Source organism: Pelmatolapia mariae, linkage group LG3_W, assembly GCF_036321145.2.
Source record: "Pelmatolapia mariae isolate MD_Pm_ZW linkage group LG3_W, Pm_UMD_F_2, whole genome shotgun sequence".
NCBI lineage: Eukaryota > Metazoa > Chordata > Actinopteri > Cichliformes > Cichlidae > Pelmatolapia > Pelmatolapia mariae.
Genome location: NC_086229.1, coordinates 30885310 through 30905879, shown reverse-complemented (window position 1 = coordinate 30905879; position 20570 = coordinate 30885310). Strand labels below are relative to the sequence as shown.

Below are 20570 nucleotides of genomic sequence, written 5' to 3'. Positions count from 1 at the left end.
CCTAACGTACGGCATAACAACATGGTATGCAGGGTGCTCAGCTGCGGACAGGAAAGTACTGCAGAGGGTCATCAACACAGCCCAGAAGATCACTGGCTGCTCTCTGCCCAGCCTGGAGGTCATTGCAAACTCTCGGTACCTCAGCAGAGCTGGCAATATCATCAAGGACTACTCTCACCCCAGCAATCAAGTGTTTGAACTATTACCGTCAGGCCGACGGTACAGGTCACATAAAACCAGGACAAACAGATTCAGGGATAGCTTCTTTCCCAGAGCTATCACCGTAGTAAATAAGCACAAAAACAATTGAACCTGCTTAGCCATACCATACTGTCACTGCCATTATATTATGCTGCTATTCATACTGTCATACTGTCATTATATTAATGCTGCTATCCTGTAAATATCATACTTACTTTTGTTTGAGTACTTACGTTTGTTTTATCGTACCTGTTATATTTTACATTTATATTTATTATTGCATTTTGCACCAAGGGAGTGGCACTCCAATTTCGTTGTACCCTGTACAATGACAATAAAGGCTATTCTATTCTATTCTATAAATATTTCATGTAATCTCCTGTCTATGTGAAGTTTTTAATGAGTTTTAGCCCGAGGATGCAGCTGTAGTACTGGCATGCTAAGTGAGCCTGGTCGCTAGCGGCAGGTGAAAGAAATCACTGCGGTATTTTGTTGATGGCTGTTCTCTTGTCAGGAGAGGCACTCTAGCAAGAGCGCAGCACACACAGGTCACAGCTTTGTGTTTCCATATTTTGCAGGTGTGGAGATATTTTTTATGTTCCTGGGATTTTCAATAATTGCTTTTATGGTGTCGTGTTATATTACCTGTGAAATGGAAAATGACAATTCATTAATATAATTGGATTTGAGTTTAAGTTTAAATTATAAGCACCAAAATGCTGGAACCTGGTTATTAAGTTGTATTTGTTTGTCTGATTGTTTAATTGGTTTTGAATTATTTTGTTTATTGTTCTTATAAGTTGTTTTTGATGATTTTTCAGTGATAATATTATTTATTTTGTGTTTTTGCTGTTTTTTGAGAGATATTTTAAAACAAATAAATAAATAAAGCTGCAGGACACAACTCCACTCAGCATGGTTGGAGGAGAGGTGTCCCAGCAGGTGTGCAACACAGACAGATCACAGCTCTGTATGTCGATGTGTAGCAGATGTTGCTGCGATTTACACTAAACAGCCCAGAGATCCAGTGTCGTCTCCTGCCTCTTATTCATACGCCAGAACACAACGCATCGACAGACATAACACACAAACGTTACATAAGGAGGGGTGGATGTATATATTTGAGCCTGCATGCACACTTGTGACTTTGTGTGGATTAGACAAACCATGGAAAAGGAAATAAACAGAGTTTCTAAAAGTGTAGCACATTTTGCCAAGAAATACTGATACAAAAAGGAAACCAGCCAACCAAAGACAAGTTTTCTTACTTTTTAGACTAAATGTAATTGTAACAGTACAGTGAACAGGCGTGAAATAAAGGACAGTGTTGTACAGTGTGGCATACAGTTTGTACATACAGAGGTTTACATACACTTATACATACATAGCAGCAGTTCATAACCTTAGCTGCCTTCTTTTGACTTCCTATTGCATTGACTTTCACACTCCTGGAACATACACAATGGATCTAAAGTCAATTTTCTACTTTTATTTTGGTAAAATTTGAAACCAAACCAGATTGAATCCATGAAAAGACCTGCAAGACAGGACTTTTAGACTGATTTAATGTCATCCATGCTGACAATAATATTAGTAACTGTTTTCCATAAACACACCACATACGTGATGTGTTTAATTTGTAAAAAACAGTTTTTCCTGTCTAACTGTGACACTGCAGTGACTGTTGGTGTGACTTTACAGTTCCAGAGTCCACACAGCATCTACCAGGAGACCTCAGAGCTCTTCATACTTCGTTCTCTTCACAAGCTTCAAGCTTTCCTTTCCCAGCAGGACTCAGGAGCTGCTCACAAACACACTAAACCCAAAGCTTATTACTGTGTTTGATTGGTCAGCCAGCTCTCCTGACCTGAACACCTCGGAGAATCTGTTCTTATTAAGATGAAGATGAGAAACTCTGGAAGAGCTGAAGATCACAGTCAGACCAACCTGAGCCTCAGTGACTCCTCAGCAGGAGCTGATGCAGTAACTCATGGTGCTGGAGCCCAAACCAAGTACTGAGAGTGTAAATGAACAGAGTTTCTGAAGGTGGATGTTTTTGAATGTAAACACTGTTTTTATTGATCCAACAATGTACAATTCATTCTTCACACTTCCTGGCTGCCTCAACATTAATGATGCTGAATGATCCAAACTACATTCTTGGTATCAGGTTCATGTTATGTCCACAAAGAACTCCAGTGGAAGAGATTAAAATACAGAATTTACAAGTTTGTTTCGTGGGAAACACTGATTGACACAAACAGGTGGTCTTTGTGTTTGCAGAGGATCAAAAAACAAAACATCACAACAGCAACAATCACAGAGTCATTTATAGAAACATGTCATCTATCATAATGGTTACAGAACACATAGAATAACACGTACAGTTGAGTATATCTGATATTAAAACTGTATATGAAGACAACGCATGATACCAGCTTTACACAGAGAAGGAATCAATGTTAAAGTTTTCCTTTTACCTCACAGTTCAACACTTCTATTATCAATCAATCAATAAATATAAACATGCAGTAAGTTTGTTCTAATGAACCTTTACAATACATTCAGATTACAGTTCATGTCACACTGATATGGATAACACACTCAGACCACAGGCTTCAGCACACGGCTATAGATGGAGATCCATCAGAACACAAGGAAACAGCACAGCAGCACTGAGCAACAACACACTCTGGGTCATCATCATTATGAGCTTCTAATGTTCGAGAAACAGCTGGCTGAGGTTGTTCAGCTGTTAGCAGAGGAAGGTCAAAGCAAAGCTGCATCTTCATGTTTATGGTATCATAGTTACACCACATACTTTACAGTGTATGAACCACAACAAGCTAACAGAGGGTCTGTTCTTCATACTCCAGTTCCATTTCGTCCACTTTGAGCCACAGCCTGGCCACCTTTTGGCTCATCCTGGAGGAGCAGACAGAGGAGAGTCAGAGAGAGAGCATCAGATGGATCCAGTCTGGTCTCATAATGACACACATGTAACATCACATGTTCCAGTTTCACACAGAGGAGTGGGCAAAGCTTTGATTCATGTTATGTGTAATCCCACTCAGGTGGTCTACACCTGATCATCAAGCAGAGCCAAAGGACTGCAGCATCCCTGGACATGAGGACAATATTCCAGAGAAAAGCAGAGACTGCAGGGACAAAGCAGCTGTCTGTCACTATGTTTGTACATGAATCAATCTCACTAATGATCTCATCAGCAGCCACTTTTAAAGCTGTCACATATGGCTGGATTGTTTGTTGAACCAAGATGGTTTTTAGTTTTGCTCTTCCCGTCTTCTGTCTGTTCCCTTTGTAAAGATCTTCACTGGATTCCCTCTCTGGAGTGTGGTGAGTGTCTAGTGACACTTTGATGGCAGCAGACTCTGGAGAGGACGCCATTCTGGTTATGTTGGATCCCACCTCTGCTTTTGATACTGTTGATCACGGTGTCATGATAATCACGCTCAAAGGAAGGAGAGAGGATGTTGAAATGACTGAGAGGAAGCAGCTCCATCACTGACGGTTTTTAATAGATGCCTTAAAACACTAAACTCTAACATCAAGGGTTTATTTAAAGTTTTCTCAATCCAAGACGGCGCCTGTGTGTGCAGCTTGCCGTCAGCTGCTACCTGCTTTGTTAACATCCATTTTCTTCAAAAATGTCTCTGCTCTTCTGGTTTATGACTTCTAATGGTTTATTCTAAGTTTATAGACTATAACAACTTGTAAGACGATGAGCTTTACTTCTCACAGCCCATGTTATGTTGTAGTATCCATTTATCATTATGCTACTTTGCTCTGTGGACTGTAAAAATGTTTGTATTCATGAAATAAACTACACTTTCACAGTTTGCACCTTTTACTGTTTTCCTGCTTTTGTTCACTCCGAGTTTGACAAAAAGATTAGAGGAAGCCAAGTTCTTTCCATTGCTTGTTTTCTGAGATGCAGAGTTGAAAATGTTATGTTCAGACAGACAGATCATCCAATCAGCTGCTGTATAACCAGCAGCTCTTTAATAGGGAACTACAAACATGGAGGACCAAATCTGTTCCTTCCTTCTTTGATGGTACACAGTACAATGTGTGCATTTCTCTTGTAATGAGCCAAGAACTTTTCCAGAGCAATGCACATGTCAGCTATAGATCAGACTGTGATGGAGAAACTGACCACTGTGAATCATTTACCACGACTTATGAGGCGTTCACTGACCTGTGTCAAACTGTTCTTCCTGTGGGACATTTGCTTTCGTTGTTTCTTCTGAATAGCAGAGGACCATATGACGTGTGAAGACAAACCGTTTGTTTGGAGGAATTCAGGTACTTTTCACTGGTTGTTTATGCGAGATGATTGATTACTAGTTTTAGTTTTGGCCTGATATTTTCTGTCTGTTGGATCTAAATTAGTCGCATGATGCGTTCAGGGCCACTGGTGTTGTGCGATAAATCAAACTGTATAAAAGTCTGAAGGTCATCTAACGGTGTGAGATTAGGATCCACTGAGTTCAGGTCAGGACAGCTGCCTCGTGTAGCTGTGGTGACACACGTGTTTTGGTGTTTCTAACTTGGTATCTTAATAACATGTAATTATGACAGGACGACTCTTTTTGGTTTATGCGAGCAGTATTTGCCTAACTCCTGCAAACAGCACAGGACTCTGAATGGGATTATGATGTGTTTCCTGACCTGTGTGAAGCATTTCTCAAGCTCTGTGAAGTGTTTACTGACCTGTGTCAGACGTGTCTCCCTGTTGGAAATCTGGATCTGTCGTTGTTTTCTGACAGATTGAGATGAAAAATGGATTGTCAAGAGAGACAGACAGATATCAATAAGTGTGATTGTCCATCCGTCTCTGCTGGTATCTTCAACATGAAGCTCTTAGATCCAACCTGCTGACCTGGTCCTTTCACAGAAGTTAAAAGGGAGGAACCCCCAATATCTTCTACACCTTACTTCTATACCTGCCCACCCTTTCTCCCCCCTCTCCTGTTGGATGTCTTTAACACTTTGTTCACCTAATCAAGTTGTTGATTTCTAACCATCTGATGTCCACCCACACCTTCTTTCTCTCTCTCTCTCTGACTTCTTCTACACCGATGATTAAAGATAGAATTTAAAATTTAAACTATAAAATTATTTTATTAAATTTCCTTCTTTCCTGTAACAGAAACTGCATCACATTTAAACATTCAGTGAGTATTGATTATAGTTAACTCCATGTTTCATTTCGTTTCTGTGATCTTCAGTGAGAATGAATTAATACATTTTGACAAGAACATTCATTTTACACTCTTTAAATCAGTTATGTGAAAATTTTCTTTTACTTTTTAAAACTCTGTTTGTCAATCACATTTTACTCAATTCAAATTTCTTTTCATTGAAAGAAATGACTGCAAAATGTCAGTTTAATGTCACATAAATCAGTCTGTGATGTGTTTACCAACCTCTGTGAGGAAGTGACCTGTGCCAGGTGTGTCTCCATGTTCCACATCTGCATCTGGTATTTTTTATGAGAAGCAGAATAGAATATGATGTGTCAAGACAGACAGGAAACCAGGTACTTTGCATTCGCTGTATTTGCCTGATGATTATTATCTTATTTCAAGCCTTCAATTTGGAAATATTTGGTCGTAATTTTCCAGAAAACAAATGAAGTGAGTTGTAAATCAGTCTGAGAAATACAGAGAATATCATGTGTAAGAGAGACAGAAAGACAGACAGATTTCAAACATAGAGGATTAACTCTGTAGCCTCTTTGATGGTAGATGGATGATATACTATGAATCCTTCAGTGATGTGTTTACTGACCTCTGTAAAAGATTTACTGACCTCTTTGAGTTGTTTCCTGGTCTGTGTCTCCCTGTTGGACAGCTGTGTTTGGTGTTTCTTCTGAAATGTAGAATGAAAAATGGTTTGTCAAGAGAGACAGACAGACAGATATCAGCATATATAAATAATATAAAATTGAATTAAGTTATGGATCCATCTCAGTGTGTTTACAGCCCTCTGTGGATAATTTACCAACATTTCTGAGGCATTTACTGACCTTTGTCTTCACCTTCATCTTCTGTGCCAGTGTTAGCTCCAACATTGATTTGCCTGTCTGAAGTTTTTTCTTAATTGTAGAGAGAAAATGACATTAGTCTGTGATGTATTTTTTTTTGCTTGTTTTCTCTTTTTTTTCTCTCAACAGCTGATCCTGGAGATTTTTTTCTCTTCTTTCTCTTTGTAAGTGCCCTTTCTCACGGTCCCTCTTCCCTTCTGTTTTTCTTTTTCTTCATCTTTCTTTCTCCCTTTCCTATCCCTCAGTCATGTCTGTCAAGTCTGTAACAACTGAAAATAAAATAAAATAAACAATAACAACAAATGTTGATCAAATGGACCAATACGGCAAGGCTGTGATGATCCATTTGGCAAAGTAAATCCATTGGGTATCCTTGTTGGTCTTCAGACAACAATTCTGACGGCTAAAGAACCAAATGGGACAGACAAAAAAAAAAAAAAGACAGACAGACAGATATCAGTACGTGTGATCATCCAGCTGTGTAACCACCAACTCTTTAATAGGGAACTACAAACATGGAGGACCCAGTCTGTTCCTTCTGTCTTTGATGGTACACAGTTCAATCTGTGCAATTCTCTTGTAATGTGCCAAGAACCTTTCCAGAAATAAAACATCAGCCACAGATCAGACTGTGAGGGAGAAACTGACCACTGTGAATCATTTACCAACACTTATGAGGTGCTGCCTGATGACTGCAAAGTGTCAGTTTAATGTCACATGAATCACTCTGTGATCTGTTTACCAACCTCTGTGAGGAAGCTGCTTACGTGCGTAAGAGGTGTCTATCTTTTGGACGCCTGTGTCTGGCGTTTCTGGTGAGAAGCAGAATAGAATATGACATTTTATGGCAGCATACAAACAGATGTTACTCTCACCTCTGACACTGAGAGTCACTGCTTTCTGTAGCAGCATGTGTCCATCCTTGTTGTAGACGGTGCAGGTGTAGACTCCACTGTCAGTGAGGTGGAGGTCTTTCAGGGTCAGACTGAGGTCTTTAGTGTTCAGTGGGTCTTTGTTCATCTCAGTGCGGCGTACATAAACCTGATCCTGTTTCTGACTGCTGTCGTTACAGTGAACCATCTTTTCTTCAGGGTGAGTGAGTCTCCACTCCACTTTGATCACCTGAGGAAGCTCACCTGTAATTTTAAAAGGCATCAGGACAGACTTCTGACCTTGTGTCACCTCCACCACTGCTGACTGGTAGTCTGTGAGGAGAACAAAGCAGAACATGAGCTGTACAGACAGAAGCAATGAGAGACGTCAGCATGACAGACTCAGTTTGGTTGAAGATCAAGGGGACTGAGATCCTCTGGCTCATCTATTCAAAAGAGTAGATCAGACTGAACATCCAGCCTTTTATAGCTACAGACATACAGAGTGCTATAATAAAATATTTTGCTAATAGTTAGTCATGCATAAATCTATTCTAAATATATTATGTATGGAATTTCAGGAGTGGGACCACGCCTCCAAACACGCTCCTTCCGGCTGTCATCTATATAGGTTCCTCCAGTTCCGCAAGCTGATCATTCTCGTTTACGTGCCCCACCCTCCCTCCACCCTTCTTCTCCATTCTTCACCTTCTTCATTTCTGTTTAGTACATGGGGATCTGCCAGGCCCGTGAGCCATCGCCAGTCCCATTCGAGGCCTTCCCCAAACCGCAGCTCAATTCATGTCAAAGCATTCACTTTTACCTACTAAAATGCTGTCAAACTTAAAATGAGGACGTGGGCCCAGCTAGTGAAATGAAATATAAGGGATGAAAAAATGAAAATTGGGCAATGTTTAAACTTTGCCTTTAATTTTATGCATGCTGAGATAGAAAGAGGAACTGCTGAGACTGATTGTGAAATATGCCAACAATATGCAGGCAGGTGTGTGCAGCACGGTGGCACGATGGTTAGCACTGCTGCCACTCAGCAAGAAGGTCCTGAGTTCAATTCCACCATCAGGCCGGGATCTTTCCGTGTGGAGTTTGCATGTTCTCCATGATCTCCCACAGCCTAAAGAAAGGGGATCGGTTAATTGACTAATCTAAATTACCCATAGGTGTGAATGGTTGTGTGTTCGCCCTGTGACAGACTGGCGACCTGTCCAGGTTGTACCCTGCCTCTCGCCCTGTGACAGCTGGGATAGGCTCCAGCCCCTCTGAAAAGCATAAGTGGAAGTGAATGGATGGATGGGTGTGTATTTATACATGGACTTTGATAGAACATTTATGAAGCACAGAAAATGTTAGCAAGGGGAGAGAGAGAGTGGAAGCACTGCACATGCCCAAATAAGTTTATTAGGAAGGTTCAGGGTTCTGTTAGGGTTGAAAATCTTTGATATTGTATTTAAATTACATCCACAATGCAAATGTGGAGCCTTCCTTCTATTGGATTTTGTACATATTGGAATTTTGAACTGAGCACTTCAAAAAGACTTTGCATAGAGCACTACCAACACTGTAAATAAACTCAATGAACTTTCATTCCTGAGTCCTGCGTTTGAGTCCAGTCAGACAAACCATGACAGCTTGATTTCATCTGTCAGTCATTGGAAACAGTAATACAGCTATGTACTTATGATTTTAACTAAATTACTGTATTAATGTAGTATTTTCAGTTCCATGTTTTCCTCTTTAAACACAGGTGAGCCAATCACAGGTAACAACACAAAACATTTAACAGGAAATATTTAAATCCTCTCTTCATTTGCTGCTCTCTGGTTATTTGTGGCACAACTTCAACATTTAATACAAAATATTTGTCTCAAAAAGCATTGCACTGTGACCAGTGTTGGGACTAACGCGTTATTAAGTAACGCGTTACAGTAACTACGTTATTATTGTGGTAACGAGCACGGTAACTAGTTATTATGCCAAAACCAGGAACGCGTTACTCGTTACTGGGATTTAGATAGGCTCGTTATTCGTTACTTCGTGTGGTGGCTATCACGGAGCTTCCACAGATTCAGTAACATTAGCAAGTGGTGGAGGCCAGCAGGTGGATGAAGGAAAAGGGAGGCAAGAGGAGAGACCCGAGGCAGCCGCTGGTCCGCGTGTCAGGTGAACTGAACTTCAGGTAAGAAGTTATGACCTGCAGTCTATCTGGGTCAGATATAAACCAAGTTTAGGTGGAGTTTATTTTCGTTATGCTGACATTTTCGTACTGCGTGCTAGCTAGCATGACGGAGTTTCTATACAGCTGTGTGGGTGCTATGATGTTACTGATGTTGAACTTTATTTTGTTCATAAGGTTAATTATTAGAGTTGCCAACCGTCCCCTAAAAAACAGAATCATCTCGTATTCAGAGAAAATATTACGCGTTTCGTATTGAGGTGAAAAGGAACACAGTTTGTCCCGGACTTCAGCTACAATGAAAAAGACACAAAGCTGGAGCTGCACAGCTGCCTCTTCTTCTCTCATTCTCTCCTCTCCTGTTTCTACTTCAATCACGAAACTGATCAATGATCAGCTGATCGGCTTTTCTCTCTTGTTTATTTATCGCCCACTTTGCGCCAGAAAGAGGAAACCAGCAGAGGTCGCGCTAAACAACAGCAGCACGTTTAAGTTTGATCAGCTGTTGTTAGAATTTATTTAATATTAATTTCTAGTATCAGCTGATGTTTGCTGGAGCCACAGCTGTAAAGCTGCTGGTCATGATATTGGTTTGGTTATCTGGTGAGAGGGAAACATGAAGATGAAACCAGGAGATGTCCTTACTGAATCACCAGAGCTGAACAGGTGATGGAGAAACAGGTTTACCTTTTAGGTGACATGGATGAGTTGAAGGGAAGTTATGAGCTGTTTCTGAGAGACAAATAACACCAGGATCCTTTTCTATGTAGCTGACAGCTGGTAACTGTGCAGGGGCGGGTCTAGCAAAGTGTTGCCAGGGGGCCAGGTAGGGCATTAACAGGGAAAGGGGGGCACAAGGAAATACTTTTCTTTTTTATTCTCATTTAAAATGTCTCGTTTTTTTTTTTTTTGTTTTTTTTTTGTTTTTTGTCTGTCCCATTTGGTTCTTTAGCCGTCAGAATTGTTGTCTGAAGACCAACAAGGATACCAAATGGATTTATTCTGCCAAATGGATCATCATGGCATTGCCGTATTGGTCCATTTGATCAACCTTTGTTGTTATTATTTATTTTATTTTATTTTCAGTTGTTACAGATGGGACAGACATGATTGGGGGATAGGAAAGGGAGAAAGAAAGAGAGGAAGGAAAAGAAAAACAGAAGGGAAAAGGGACAGTGAAAAAGGGCACTTACAAAGACAAAGAGAAAGAGAAAAAAAATTAATAAATAAATCTCCTGGATCACCTGTTGAGAGAAAAAGAAGAGAAGACAAGCAAGAAAAAAAAACCCAAACAAAAACAAAGCAACATACTAAACACAACACCATCACGTTAATCTAACTAAGTGTGAACGGCAGTAAATACTAAATATTGAAAGTTGTTGTGCAACACGCAGGACAGACAGCGCACAATGTGCTTTGAAGTAGCAGCTAAGAAAGGTGTAGTTTATGTCTACGAACAGTGAACACCCGTGTGCACACCTGTGTGGATCAACGCGCTTGTATACAAAAGGTTTCCCCATGTAATGGTCTGCTAGAGGGTGTGGAGGCCCATAGCCCCGTCCCCCAGGGCATGAAGCAGGCATGGAGGAGATCCAGGCTCCAGACATCCAGAGGCCCCAGAGTGCGAGAGCCCAAGGAGTACCACCGGTGGGGCATCCGTGCCCCCTTCCTGGGAAGGGCTGAGGAGATCCCCAGACGAGGGGGTCACCCAGTAGCCATGGAGCACAAGCCAGATTGGGCTGCACTGGCGCGCCCGCCGGCTCTGCCGGCAGCCAGCTGTGCCAGAGTGAACCGAGTTGCAGGCCCCGAGGCCGGAGGCCCGAGGGCCCCCTTTGCCCCGGAAGAGGCCTGACCGAGCGACAGGCACCAGGCCCCGCCAAGTAGCCACCGGGAGTGAGCCGGTGCATACCTGAGCGCCCAGCCCCGGACACCAAGAACCACCAATGCACCGACCCCTGAGGGCATCAGTTACCAGCAGGGAGTGTGGTGAGGGGAGATAGGCCTCCACACTTGGAGGGCCTGGGAGTACCCAGGGAGGTGGAGTCTAAGACCCGACCTGACATATAGACACAGACAATCAGGCACACACAGACACAAACATGCTTTCCCACCCTCATGCACACATATACAAACACTCAGCACTCACCCAACGTAGGGATAGACACACATAGACATGTACACACAATCATACGCCCCAAACATACTCTATGCCCCGGGTCCAGGTACACTCGCCCCCAGAGGGGGAAACGGCACCCAGACCCAAGAGATGTGACCCTTTTCCCCGGGGTGGAGGCAAGCAGACCGCCCCAGGCTCCGCAGCAGCAGGGAGGCCAATCGGACAGCCCACACCTCCTCCCAGCCCCCCGCCCTGATGGCTAGTAGAGAACGGGGGTGTGTGAAGACCCCATACCTCCCTCCTCCCGCTCATGTGTAGTGTTGCTGCGTGTTGTTCTAAAGTGCATTTAAAACAAGGGAGGGCATGGTGCTGCTGCCAGAGAGCAGCAGGTGTTAGCACGGCCCCTCCCGAGAACCCTCAATGTCTACATGGATTTAAAATTGAGAGGTGGGCACCGGCGCCAGAGGTAGGGTTGAATACACAGACCGTCCTCTGGACGCCGTTGACGTGGTCACCCTCAAGGCCCTATATATTATTGTTATGAGAGTGTGAATAATGTGGATGTCTAAGTTGTGAAATAAAATTGAGGCACAGGTGGCCAGAAGGGGACAGAGGGGGGGGGGGGGGGGGGGGATGCCTCCCCTGCACCCTGGTGACACACCCGCACCCCAAGGCCCTACCTGTGTGGGTGGGTGTGGCGGAGCGGGAAGAGGGAGGCAGCCGGGGATGGGGAGGAAAAGAAGGGAGGGGCAAGATGCCCCTCCTTAGGGCCAGCTCCCCCGCTGACCCCAGTAGGCACCCCCGTCCTAATGTCTCGCTTTTAAAAAAATAATTATCTGAATCTTACAACAAACGATTGATAGATTGATACATATATACCATCAGAACAGTGTACATCACTGTCACAACAGTGTTTATTTTCATTCAAAGGTTTTATGATTTTTCCCATAATGGCGGGCCGGTCTCTAGTCAAAATGCCCGGGACAATTTTTTTGTCCCAGTCCAGCTCTGTATGCAGCTCATCTGCAGTCTGGTGTTACCTACGTCTTCCTGTTCAGAAGGCAGAATTTCCAAGTTCTGAGTACAATCAAAAGCACCACGACTGCAGTTTTTGTGTTGGATGTAAAAAGCGCACATGACGCTGTGACGTAGGCTAGAATCATGTCGGTGGTCAACGACGGTCCAGGCGTGGGATTTCTCTCGTGGGAATGTGCACATTATTTTTTCCTTTCTATTGGTAGGTGGCACAGCACACTTGTGGCAAGTAAGCAAGCTAGAAGACTGGCAATCTCGCTGGGTATCCAGTTACGGAAGCAACACATTAACAAGATAATTCTGAGTAAAAGCAAAGTTACTTTCCCTAGTAACTAGTTACTTTGAAAGTAACGAGTAACTTGAAGTAACTGAGTTACTTTTTTAGAGAAGTAACTGGTAATGTAACTAAGTTACTAATTTAAAGTAACTTACCCAACACTGACTGTGACACAGTCCTACATATCAAACTGAGAAAACAGTCTGCTTTGATGATGGACTTGTTCTGTTTTCCTACAGAGCACCACGTCATCTTCTTATATCAACATCTGCCAGTCTGTGTACAGGGAATGAGGAAACCCCGTTCATTTACTGAGATCAACAGCAGACTTTCCAGTGTAAGACTTCATAAATATGTGAACATGAGCTGACTCTGGAACAGCTTCTATACAATCATGGACTGTAAAACAGAGGCAGGTGCCACCCTCTCTCTCCTGCACTGTACGGCTCAACTCACATACAGCAAACCTGCACTGATTCAACATATGTCACATTCCCATGATGCATCACAGGCTGTTTGATTGGATCTTTTTCATTGAGGATTTGTAATGTGGACAAACAGATGTTACTCTCACCTCTGACACTGAGAGTCACTGATTTCTGTAGCAGCATGTGTCCATCCTTGTTGTAGACGGTGCAGGTGTAGACTCCACTGTCAGTGAGGTGGAGGTCTTTCAGAGTCAGACTGAAGTCTCCAGTTCTCAGTGGGTCTTTCTTCATCTCTGCTCGTCCTTGTGGAACTTTCCTGTCTTCATGTTTCCACTCCGCTGTGACGTCCTGAAGCTTGACATCAGTTGTAAATGGCAGCAGGACAGACTGAACCCATTTAACTGTTTCCACCATCTGAACCTCAGGAACTGAGAGGAGAATATGAGACAGACAGACAGATGTCAGTGAAGGTGATCCTCCATCATCTAGTTATTATAGTTTGATACTTTCATTGTTTTTATTTAGTGTTGGCCTTTTCTTTTGAATTCAGTTTAAGTTTCTGTGAGTTTCCAGAGTGGGTTTGCTCCTTTCACTTTTGTTTTGATTGTGTGTAAATGTTTAGTTTTTGTTTAACTTTTATTACGTGAACTCTTAGTTTTAGTCTCTATACTTATTTTTGTTACTTATAAATCTATACCTATTTTGGACGGTGGACAAACAGCTGTAACACCCACCTCTGACACTGAGAGTCACTGATTTCCGTAGCAGCATGTGTCCAACCTTGTTGTAGACGGTGCAGGTGTAGACTCCGCTGTCAGTGAGGTGGAGGTCTTTCAGGATCAGACTGAGGTCTTTAGTGTTCAGTGGGTCTTTCTTCATCTCAGTGCGCTGTTTCTGATCTTGGCCCTTTAAGTGACACTGGTCTTTACCAATCTGATACTCATGAACCATCTTGTTTTTGTGTTTCCACTCCACTTTGACATCCTGGGTGAAGCCTTCTTTGATTTTAGAGGGCAGCAGGACAAACTCCTTCCCCTGTGTCACCTCCACCATCTCCAGCTGGTACTCTAAAGAGAAAACAGAGGAGAACACAGTCAGAGATACAACATCCTTTACATCTAGATGACTCATTGTAGAGACGTCAGGTCTGAACTTCCTGGAGCCAGGAGATTTTCTGACTGAGGCCAGACCCACAAAATCAGACACTTCCTTTGATAGATCCAAATCTTGTACCGGTTAAAGGACTCAGTATAAGATTTGTGCACAATGTTGTGCACCATCAGACTCTTCTCTCTCATTACATGAGCCAGTAAAAAAAACTTTTGGCTTCTTCATTAGTTGGAAATGCTTCCCTAATTTTGTTATTGTTAGTCTATCTTTGTCATGGCCTTGAGCTGTTTGACCTAGGGTTTTTAAGTCTTTTAGCAGTCATGTCATTTGTAAAGTTTTTATTTAAATATTGTTTGGTTCTTCATTTGTGTGTTTTTAGTGTTTATGTTTTATAATTGTACTTAAGTGTTTTTAGTCTACTTCTTAGTTCTGGGTTGTATTAGAGTTTAGTTTTTCTCTCAGTGTTTCTTGTTCCATTTTTTGTGTGTCTGCATTTCCATGTTTAGTTATCACTTCTCACTTCCTGCTTTATTGGATAGTTATTCATCCCTTGCTCTTTACTGTGAGTTTTACTTCCCTCATCTAATTATCTGTTCTTTTACATCTGTGTCTCATTTTCCCAACTGTCTCTGCTCCCCTGATTACCCTTCTCTGTGTGTATATATAGTGCTGATTTCTCTCAGTCCTGGTCAAAACATCAACTCTACTTCTCAGTGAATTTTCTTCATGTACTTCTGCTGTATTTCTTCTATTTCTATCAGCCCAGTGTATTTCCAAGTTCCATGTTCGCTAGTTATGGTTTTCAATTTTCTTTTAGACGTTATATGTTCCCCTATTTGACTTTCCTCTAAAACAGCCTAACAAAGATTCAATCCTCTCTTCATTTAGACCTCTCTGGTTATTTGTGCCATAACTTCAACATTAAATATAAAACCAGCTCAAACTGAAAGAGCACAAAGAGCTATCAATTTAAAATATATTGGAATTTATGAGGTGCCGTAAGGGACATTATTACTGAAATGCTCTCACACACACTACTGAAAAACCAAGGCATTTCAGTTGACCAGGAAGGCGTTTCAGTTAAACAGGAAGGCATTTCAGTTGAACAGGAAGGCGTTTCAGTTAAACAGGAAGGCCTTTCAGTTAAACAGGAAGGCGTTTCATTTGAACAGGAAGTTGTTTCTTGACAAGAAAACTGAAGGAAAAAGTGGTAGATTTCAAACAAACCACTACACAGATGTCTACTCATCAACCTGCTAGTAGCCAAAGTGAAGCAGCTGCATTACTTAACAATATATAAGCCTCAGCATAAGTCAAAATTTAGAGTAGCAGACGGGCATTATCCTGGTTAATTTTTTTATGTGCTTTTTGTCTTTTTTTAGCAAAGAAAGAATATCTTAAAATCATTAATAAAACCACGGAGAGAAGGCTTAGCGTTCCTCCATTTAGCACAATGGATATGATATTTACTCAAAAGTATGATGATGACACCCAATGCTAGATGATCCATATAAAAAAAAAATATGATGTAATTCAATTAGTGGCACATCAAGTTGCACCATATCCATTGTGTGATAGGGCATAGAACAAAAGATGTTCTAGGGTTTCATTTTCATCAGTACAAAAAGAACATTGATCCACCTCAAAACCAAATCTCTTTTTTAGTAATTCTGCCACAGGATTAATTTTGTTTATTACTTTAAGTGTGTTTCTTCAACTTTAGGTAGAATAGGCTATTTCATAAATTTTTAGTATTGTGGCGAGCTCAGTCACGGAGGAGACAAAGGTTTCTTTGGGAGCACCCGTTTACTTACAACCGGCCCAGAACACTGCCGCTACCTCCCTCCTCAGCGTGGCAACAACATAAAACAACAAAAAAAGGCGCTCTCTCACCGGAAACACAGTCACCGGGAGAGCGCGTCACTCGTCACCATAACAACATGACAACAAACACATAACTGTAATAACTGAACAAACCCCGAACAGCCCTGGCCCACTACATATGCCCCACCTAAGGGGTCAGTCGTCCCCGACAGCCCCATTACCCCACACAAAGTCCTGTAAGTGTCCAGGTGCCTTCTTCTGGCGCATCGGCTGGTCTCGACCGGCGGGGGAAAAGTCACTCGGATCAGAACCTGGGGTGTCACCAGCATCCCCTGCCCCGGCGTCTGCCGGAGCGAGCGGTCGGTACGGTGAAAGCCTGTCCCGGTGCAACACCACCATGAGCCCCGGGCCCGGCATGCGGATACGGTACACCACTTCCATTAGCCGCTCTACGACCTCCGCCGGCCCTAGCACGGCTGAAGTATGCCACCACTCGTTCTCCGGCCTCGCCCTGCTGGGAAAGGACCGCCCCGACTCCTACATTGCTAGTGTCAGTGTCCACAATGAAAGGTTGCCGGGCGTCGGGGTAGGCCAGAACTGGGGCTCTGGTGAGGGCCTCCTTCAGCTGTGCAAAAGCCGCCACGCAGGCATCACCCCAGCCAAACGGCTGGCCCTTGTCAGTCAGGCGGTGGAGGGGGCTGGCTATCGTCGCGAACCCCTTGATGAACCGACGGTAGTAGGAGGCTAGGCCCAGGAAGCTCCGCAGTTCTTTGACGTTCGAGGGAGTCGGCCAGTCCCGGACCGCAGCCACCTTTGCGGAATCGGTGGCGATACCTTGAGCGCTGATCACATGGCCCAAGAACGTAGTCTCTCTTGCCAACAGTCGGCACTTCGCAGGGTTGAGCCGCAGCCCAGCTCGATGGATGGCGCTGAAGACCTCGCTCAGGTGAGACAGTGCACTGTCGAAGTCGCCACCGTGCACCAACATGTCATCCATGTACACAACACAGCGGCTACGAGGGATGTTCACGAGCACCCTCTCCATCAGCCTCTCAAACGTCGCTGGCGCATTGCAGAGCCCAAATGGCATGACCCTGAACTGCCACAGCCCCTGTCCAATGGTGAATGCAGTCTTAGGCCTTGCTTCGGGGGCTAGCTCCACTTGCCAGTAGCCGCTGCGCAGGTCGAGGGAGCTGAACCAGCTGGAGCCGGTAACGTAATCCAGGGCCTCGTCGATCCGTGGAAGCGGGTACGAGTCCTTCTTGGTGACTGCATTGAGACGACGAAAATCCACGCAGAACCTCGGGCTGCCATCCTTCTTCCCCACCAGGACCACGGGTGCCGCCCATGGGCTGTTGGACGGCTCGATCACCCCAGCCGCAGCCATCTCACGGAACTTTTCCTCTGCCACCTGCCGTTTGGAGAGGGGCAGCCGGTGTGGGCGTAGACGGATGGGTTGAGCAGAGCCGGTGTCGATGGTGTGCTGGACCAGCCCCGTCTGCCTGCAGTCTTTGTCACGGCCGCCGCCCGCGGTGCGCTCGCGCCGTCGGGACCCGTCGGGGGACTTACATGGCCGCTCGCTTCCTCTCTCCTCGATCGCCAGCTTCCCAAGCAGCGGATGCTCTCCTCGACAGCTTGCTCCAGCCTCCGAATGTCTCTCTCCATTATGGCGAGGGTGAGCAATCCCACTTCTGACACCAATGTGGCGAGCTCAGTCACGGAGGAGACAAAGGTTTCTTTGGGAGCACCCGTTTATTTACAAGCAGCCGAGAACACTGCCGCTACCTCCCTCCTCAGCGCGGCAACAACATAAAACAACAAAAAAAGGCGCTCTCTCACCGGAAACACAGTCGCCGAGAGAGCGTGTCACTCGTGACCATAACAACATGACAACAAACACATAACTGTAATAACCGAACAAACCCAGAACAGCCCTGGCCCGCTACAGTATGCTTTATCCAGTATATGAAATAACTAAATTAGAACCATGCAATGTAACCATTCTGTTGTAACTATGAAATATTTTGTCTTTGAAGAAACTACTAATAAATCTATTATTGCATTTTTATCAAACAGCTGACATTGCCCTAGCAATAAATTTGGGAGCACAGATGGGAACTTATTGTATATCATAACATTTTTAATCAAATGAAGCAGAGGCAGTGGGACCAAAATTTGTTATATTCTCTTTGAGAACAGTTTAGACAATATTTTTCTGAGATGTTTCAATGTAATGGGTTTTATTCCTCCACAAAAATTTGAAAATAACTGTGTTAGCCTTATTAATGTTTTTAGAGGAGATATATAGAGACTGATAAGGATAAATCAATTTGGAGATGCCTTCAGCTTTAGATAGGATGTTTCCTCCAATAATAGCGAGGTCTCTGGTTAACCACTGGCTAAGTGATTTCTTCATCTCCATGATACAGTTAGAAATATTAGTGTCTTCTCTGCTAATTGTTTTTTTTAGATATTGACTTATTTTGAAGTCTTTATTAAAAATTGATATTCCTTGTATGTCGTTAGAATTTTTGATTAATAGTGTTAACAACTGAGTTGCCAATATAAAAAGCTTTGGGGAAGCAGGACATACTTGCCGAATTCCCTCTTGCACCTTGAATCCATTCCTTGATTCAAGGAAGCTAAAATATTGTTAAGTAATATGGCTGCTTCACTTAAGCTACAAGCACAGCCGTCCCCAACCCCCAGGTCCTGGACCAGTACCGGTCTGTGATTTATTTGGTACCGGGTCACAAGAGTTGAGGCTTGAGTTTGAAATTTATTGTTTTCAAGGTATTTATCTTTTTTTTTTTTTTTTTTTTTTTTTTTAATATCGTTTATATTGTTAACTCTGTTTCCTTGGGTCTTTTCAAGTGTGTTATAATTAAATCTTCTTTTTTTGGAAGCGGTACTGGTTTTATTTTATTGTATTTATCCAAGACAACTTAAAGGCCGGTCCGTGAAATTACTGTCGGCCATGAATGGTACGTGGCGCAAAACAGGTTGGGGACTGCTGTACTAGCAGGTTGTTGAGTAGACATCCTTGTAGTTTTTTGAAATATACCACTTTTTCCATCAGTTTCCTTGTCAGGAAAAAACTTCCTGTTCAGCGGAAATGCCTGGTTTCAGTGGAGTGCGTGAGTGCATTTCGGTAGTGTGTGTGAGAGCGTTTCAGTAGTGTGTGTGAGAACGTTTCAGTTGTGTGTTTGAGAGTGTTTCAGTTGTGTGTGTGAGAGGTAAAATTTAAGTAGTGTGTGTGAGAGCGTTTCAGTAGTGTGTGTGAGAGCGTTTCAGTAGTGTGTGTGAGAGTGTTTCAGTTGTGTGTGTGAGAGGTAAAATTTCAGTAGTGTGTGTGAGAGCATTTCAGTAGTGTGTGTGAGAGCGTTTCAGTAGTGTGTGTGAGAGGTAAAATTTCAGTAGTGTGTGTGAGAGCATTTCAGTTGTGTGTGTGAGAGCTAAAATTTCAGTAGTGTGTGTGAGAGTGTTTCAGTAGTGTGTGTGAGAGCATTTCAGTAGTGTGTGTGAGAGCATTTCAGTAGTGTGTGTGAGAGCTAAAATTTCAGTATTGTGTGTGAGAGCGTTTCAGTAGTGTGTGTGAGAGCTAAAATTTCATTAGTGTGTGTGAGAGTGTTTCAGTTGTGTGTGTGAGAGCTAAAATTTCAGTAGTGTGTGTGAGAGTGTTTCAGTAGTGTGTGTGAGAGCTAAAATTTCAGTAGTGTGTGTGAGAGCGTTTCAGTAGTGTGTGTGAGAGCTAAAATTTCAGTAGTGTGTGTGAGAGCATTTCAGTAGTGTGTGTGAGAGCGTTTCAGTAGTGTGTGTGAGAGCTAAAATTTCAGTAGTGTGTGTGAGAGCATTTCAGTAGTGTGTGTGAGAGCGTTTCAGTAGTGTGTGTGAGAGCTAAAATTTCAGTAGTGTGTGTGAGAGCATTTCAGTAGTGTGTGTGAGAGCGTTTCATTAGTGTGTGTGAGAGCTAAAATTTCAGTAGTGTGTGTGAGAGTGTTTCAGTAGTGTGTGTGAGAGCTAAAATTTCAGTAGTGTGTGTGAGAGCGTTTCAGTAGTGTGTGTGAGAGCGTTTCAGTAGTGTGTGTGAGAGTGTTTCAGTAGTGTGTGTGAGAGCTAAAATTTCAGTAGTGTGTGAGAGTGTTTCAGTAGTGTGTGTGAGAGCTAAAATTTCAGTATTGTGTGTGAGAGCGTTTCAGTAGTGTGTGTGAGAGCTAAAATTTCAGTAGTGTGTGTGAGAGCGTTTCCGTAGTGTGTGTGAGAGCGTTTCAGTAGTGTGTGTGAGAGTGTTTCAGTAGTGTGTGTGAGAGCTAAAATTTCAGTAGTGTGTGTGAGAGTGTTTTAGTAGTGTGTGTGAGAGTGTTTTAGTAGTGTGTGTGAGAGCTAAAATTTCAGTAGTGTGTGTGAGAGTGTTTCAGTTGTGTGTGTGAGAGCTAAAATTTCAGT

General features: G+C 43.1%; 1 protein-coding gene across 1 annotated transcript; it reads right to left on the bottom strand.

Annotated features, from left to right (window-relative positions):
* Nucleotides 1-7009: 7009 nt before the first annotated feature.
* On the bottom strand, nt 7010-13481 carry LOC135932640 (junctional adhesion molecule-like). Its single transcript, XM_065470145.1, has 3 exons — nt 13337-13481; nt 7147-7476; nt 7010-7083 (listed from the first exon to the last, which is right to left on the bottom strand). Exons 1-3 carry the CDS (start codon nt 13479-13481, stop codon nt 7010-7012), a joined length of 549 nt encoding a protein of 182 aa, XP_065326217.1.
* Nucleotides 13482-20570: the final 7089 nt, after the last annotated feature.

Excerpts from the sequence above, each read along its gene's own strand:
- LOC135932640 (XM_065470145.1), bottom strand. The coding sequence starts at position 13,481 with ATGAAGAAAGACCCACTGAGAACTGGAGACTTCAGTCTGACTCTGAAA. Across the intron at positions 7,477-13,336 it reads AGTGACTCTCAGTGTCAGAG|ACTACCAGTCAGCAGTGGTG; the intron begins GTGAGAGTAACA and ends TTCTCCTCACAG. Across the intron at positions 7,084-7,146 it reads AGTGACTCTCAGTGTCAGAG|AAACGCCAGACACAGGCGTC; the intron begins GTGAGAGTAACA and ends GCTTCTCACCAG.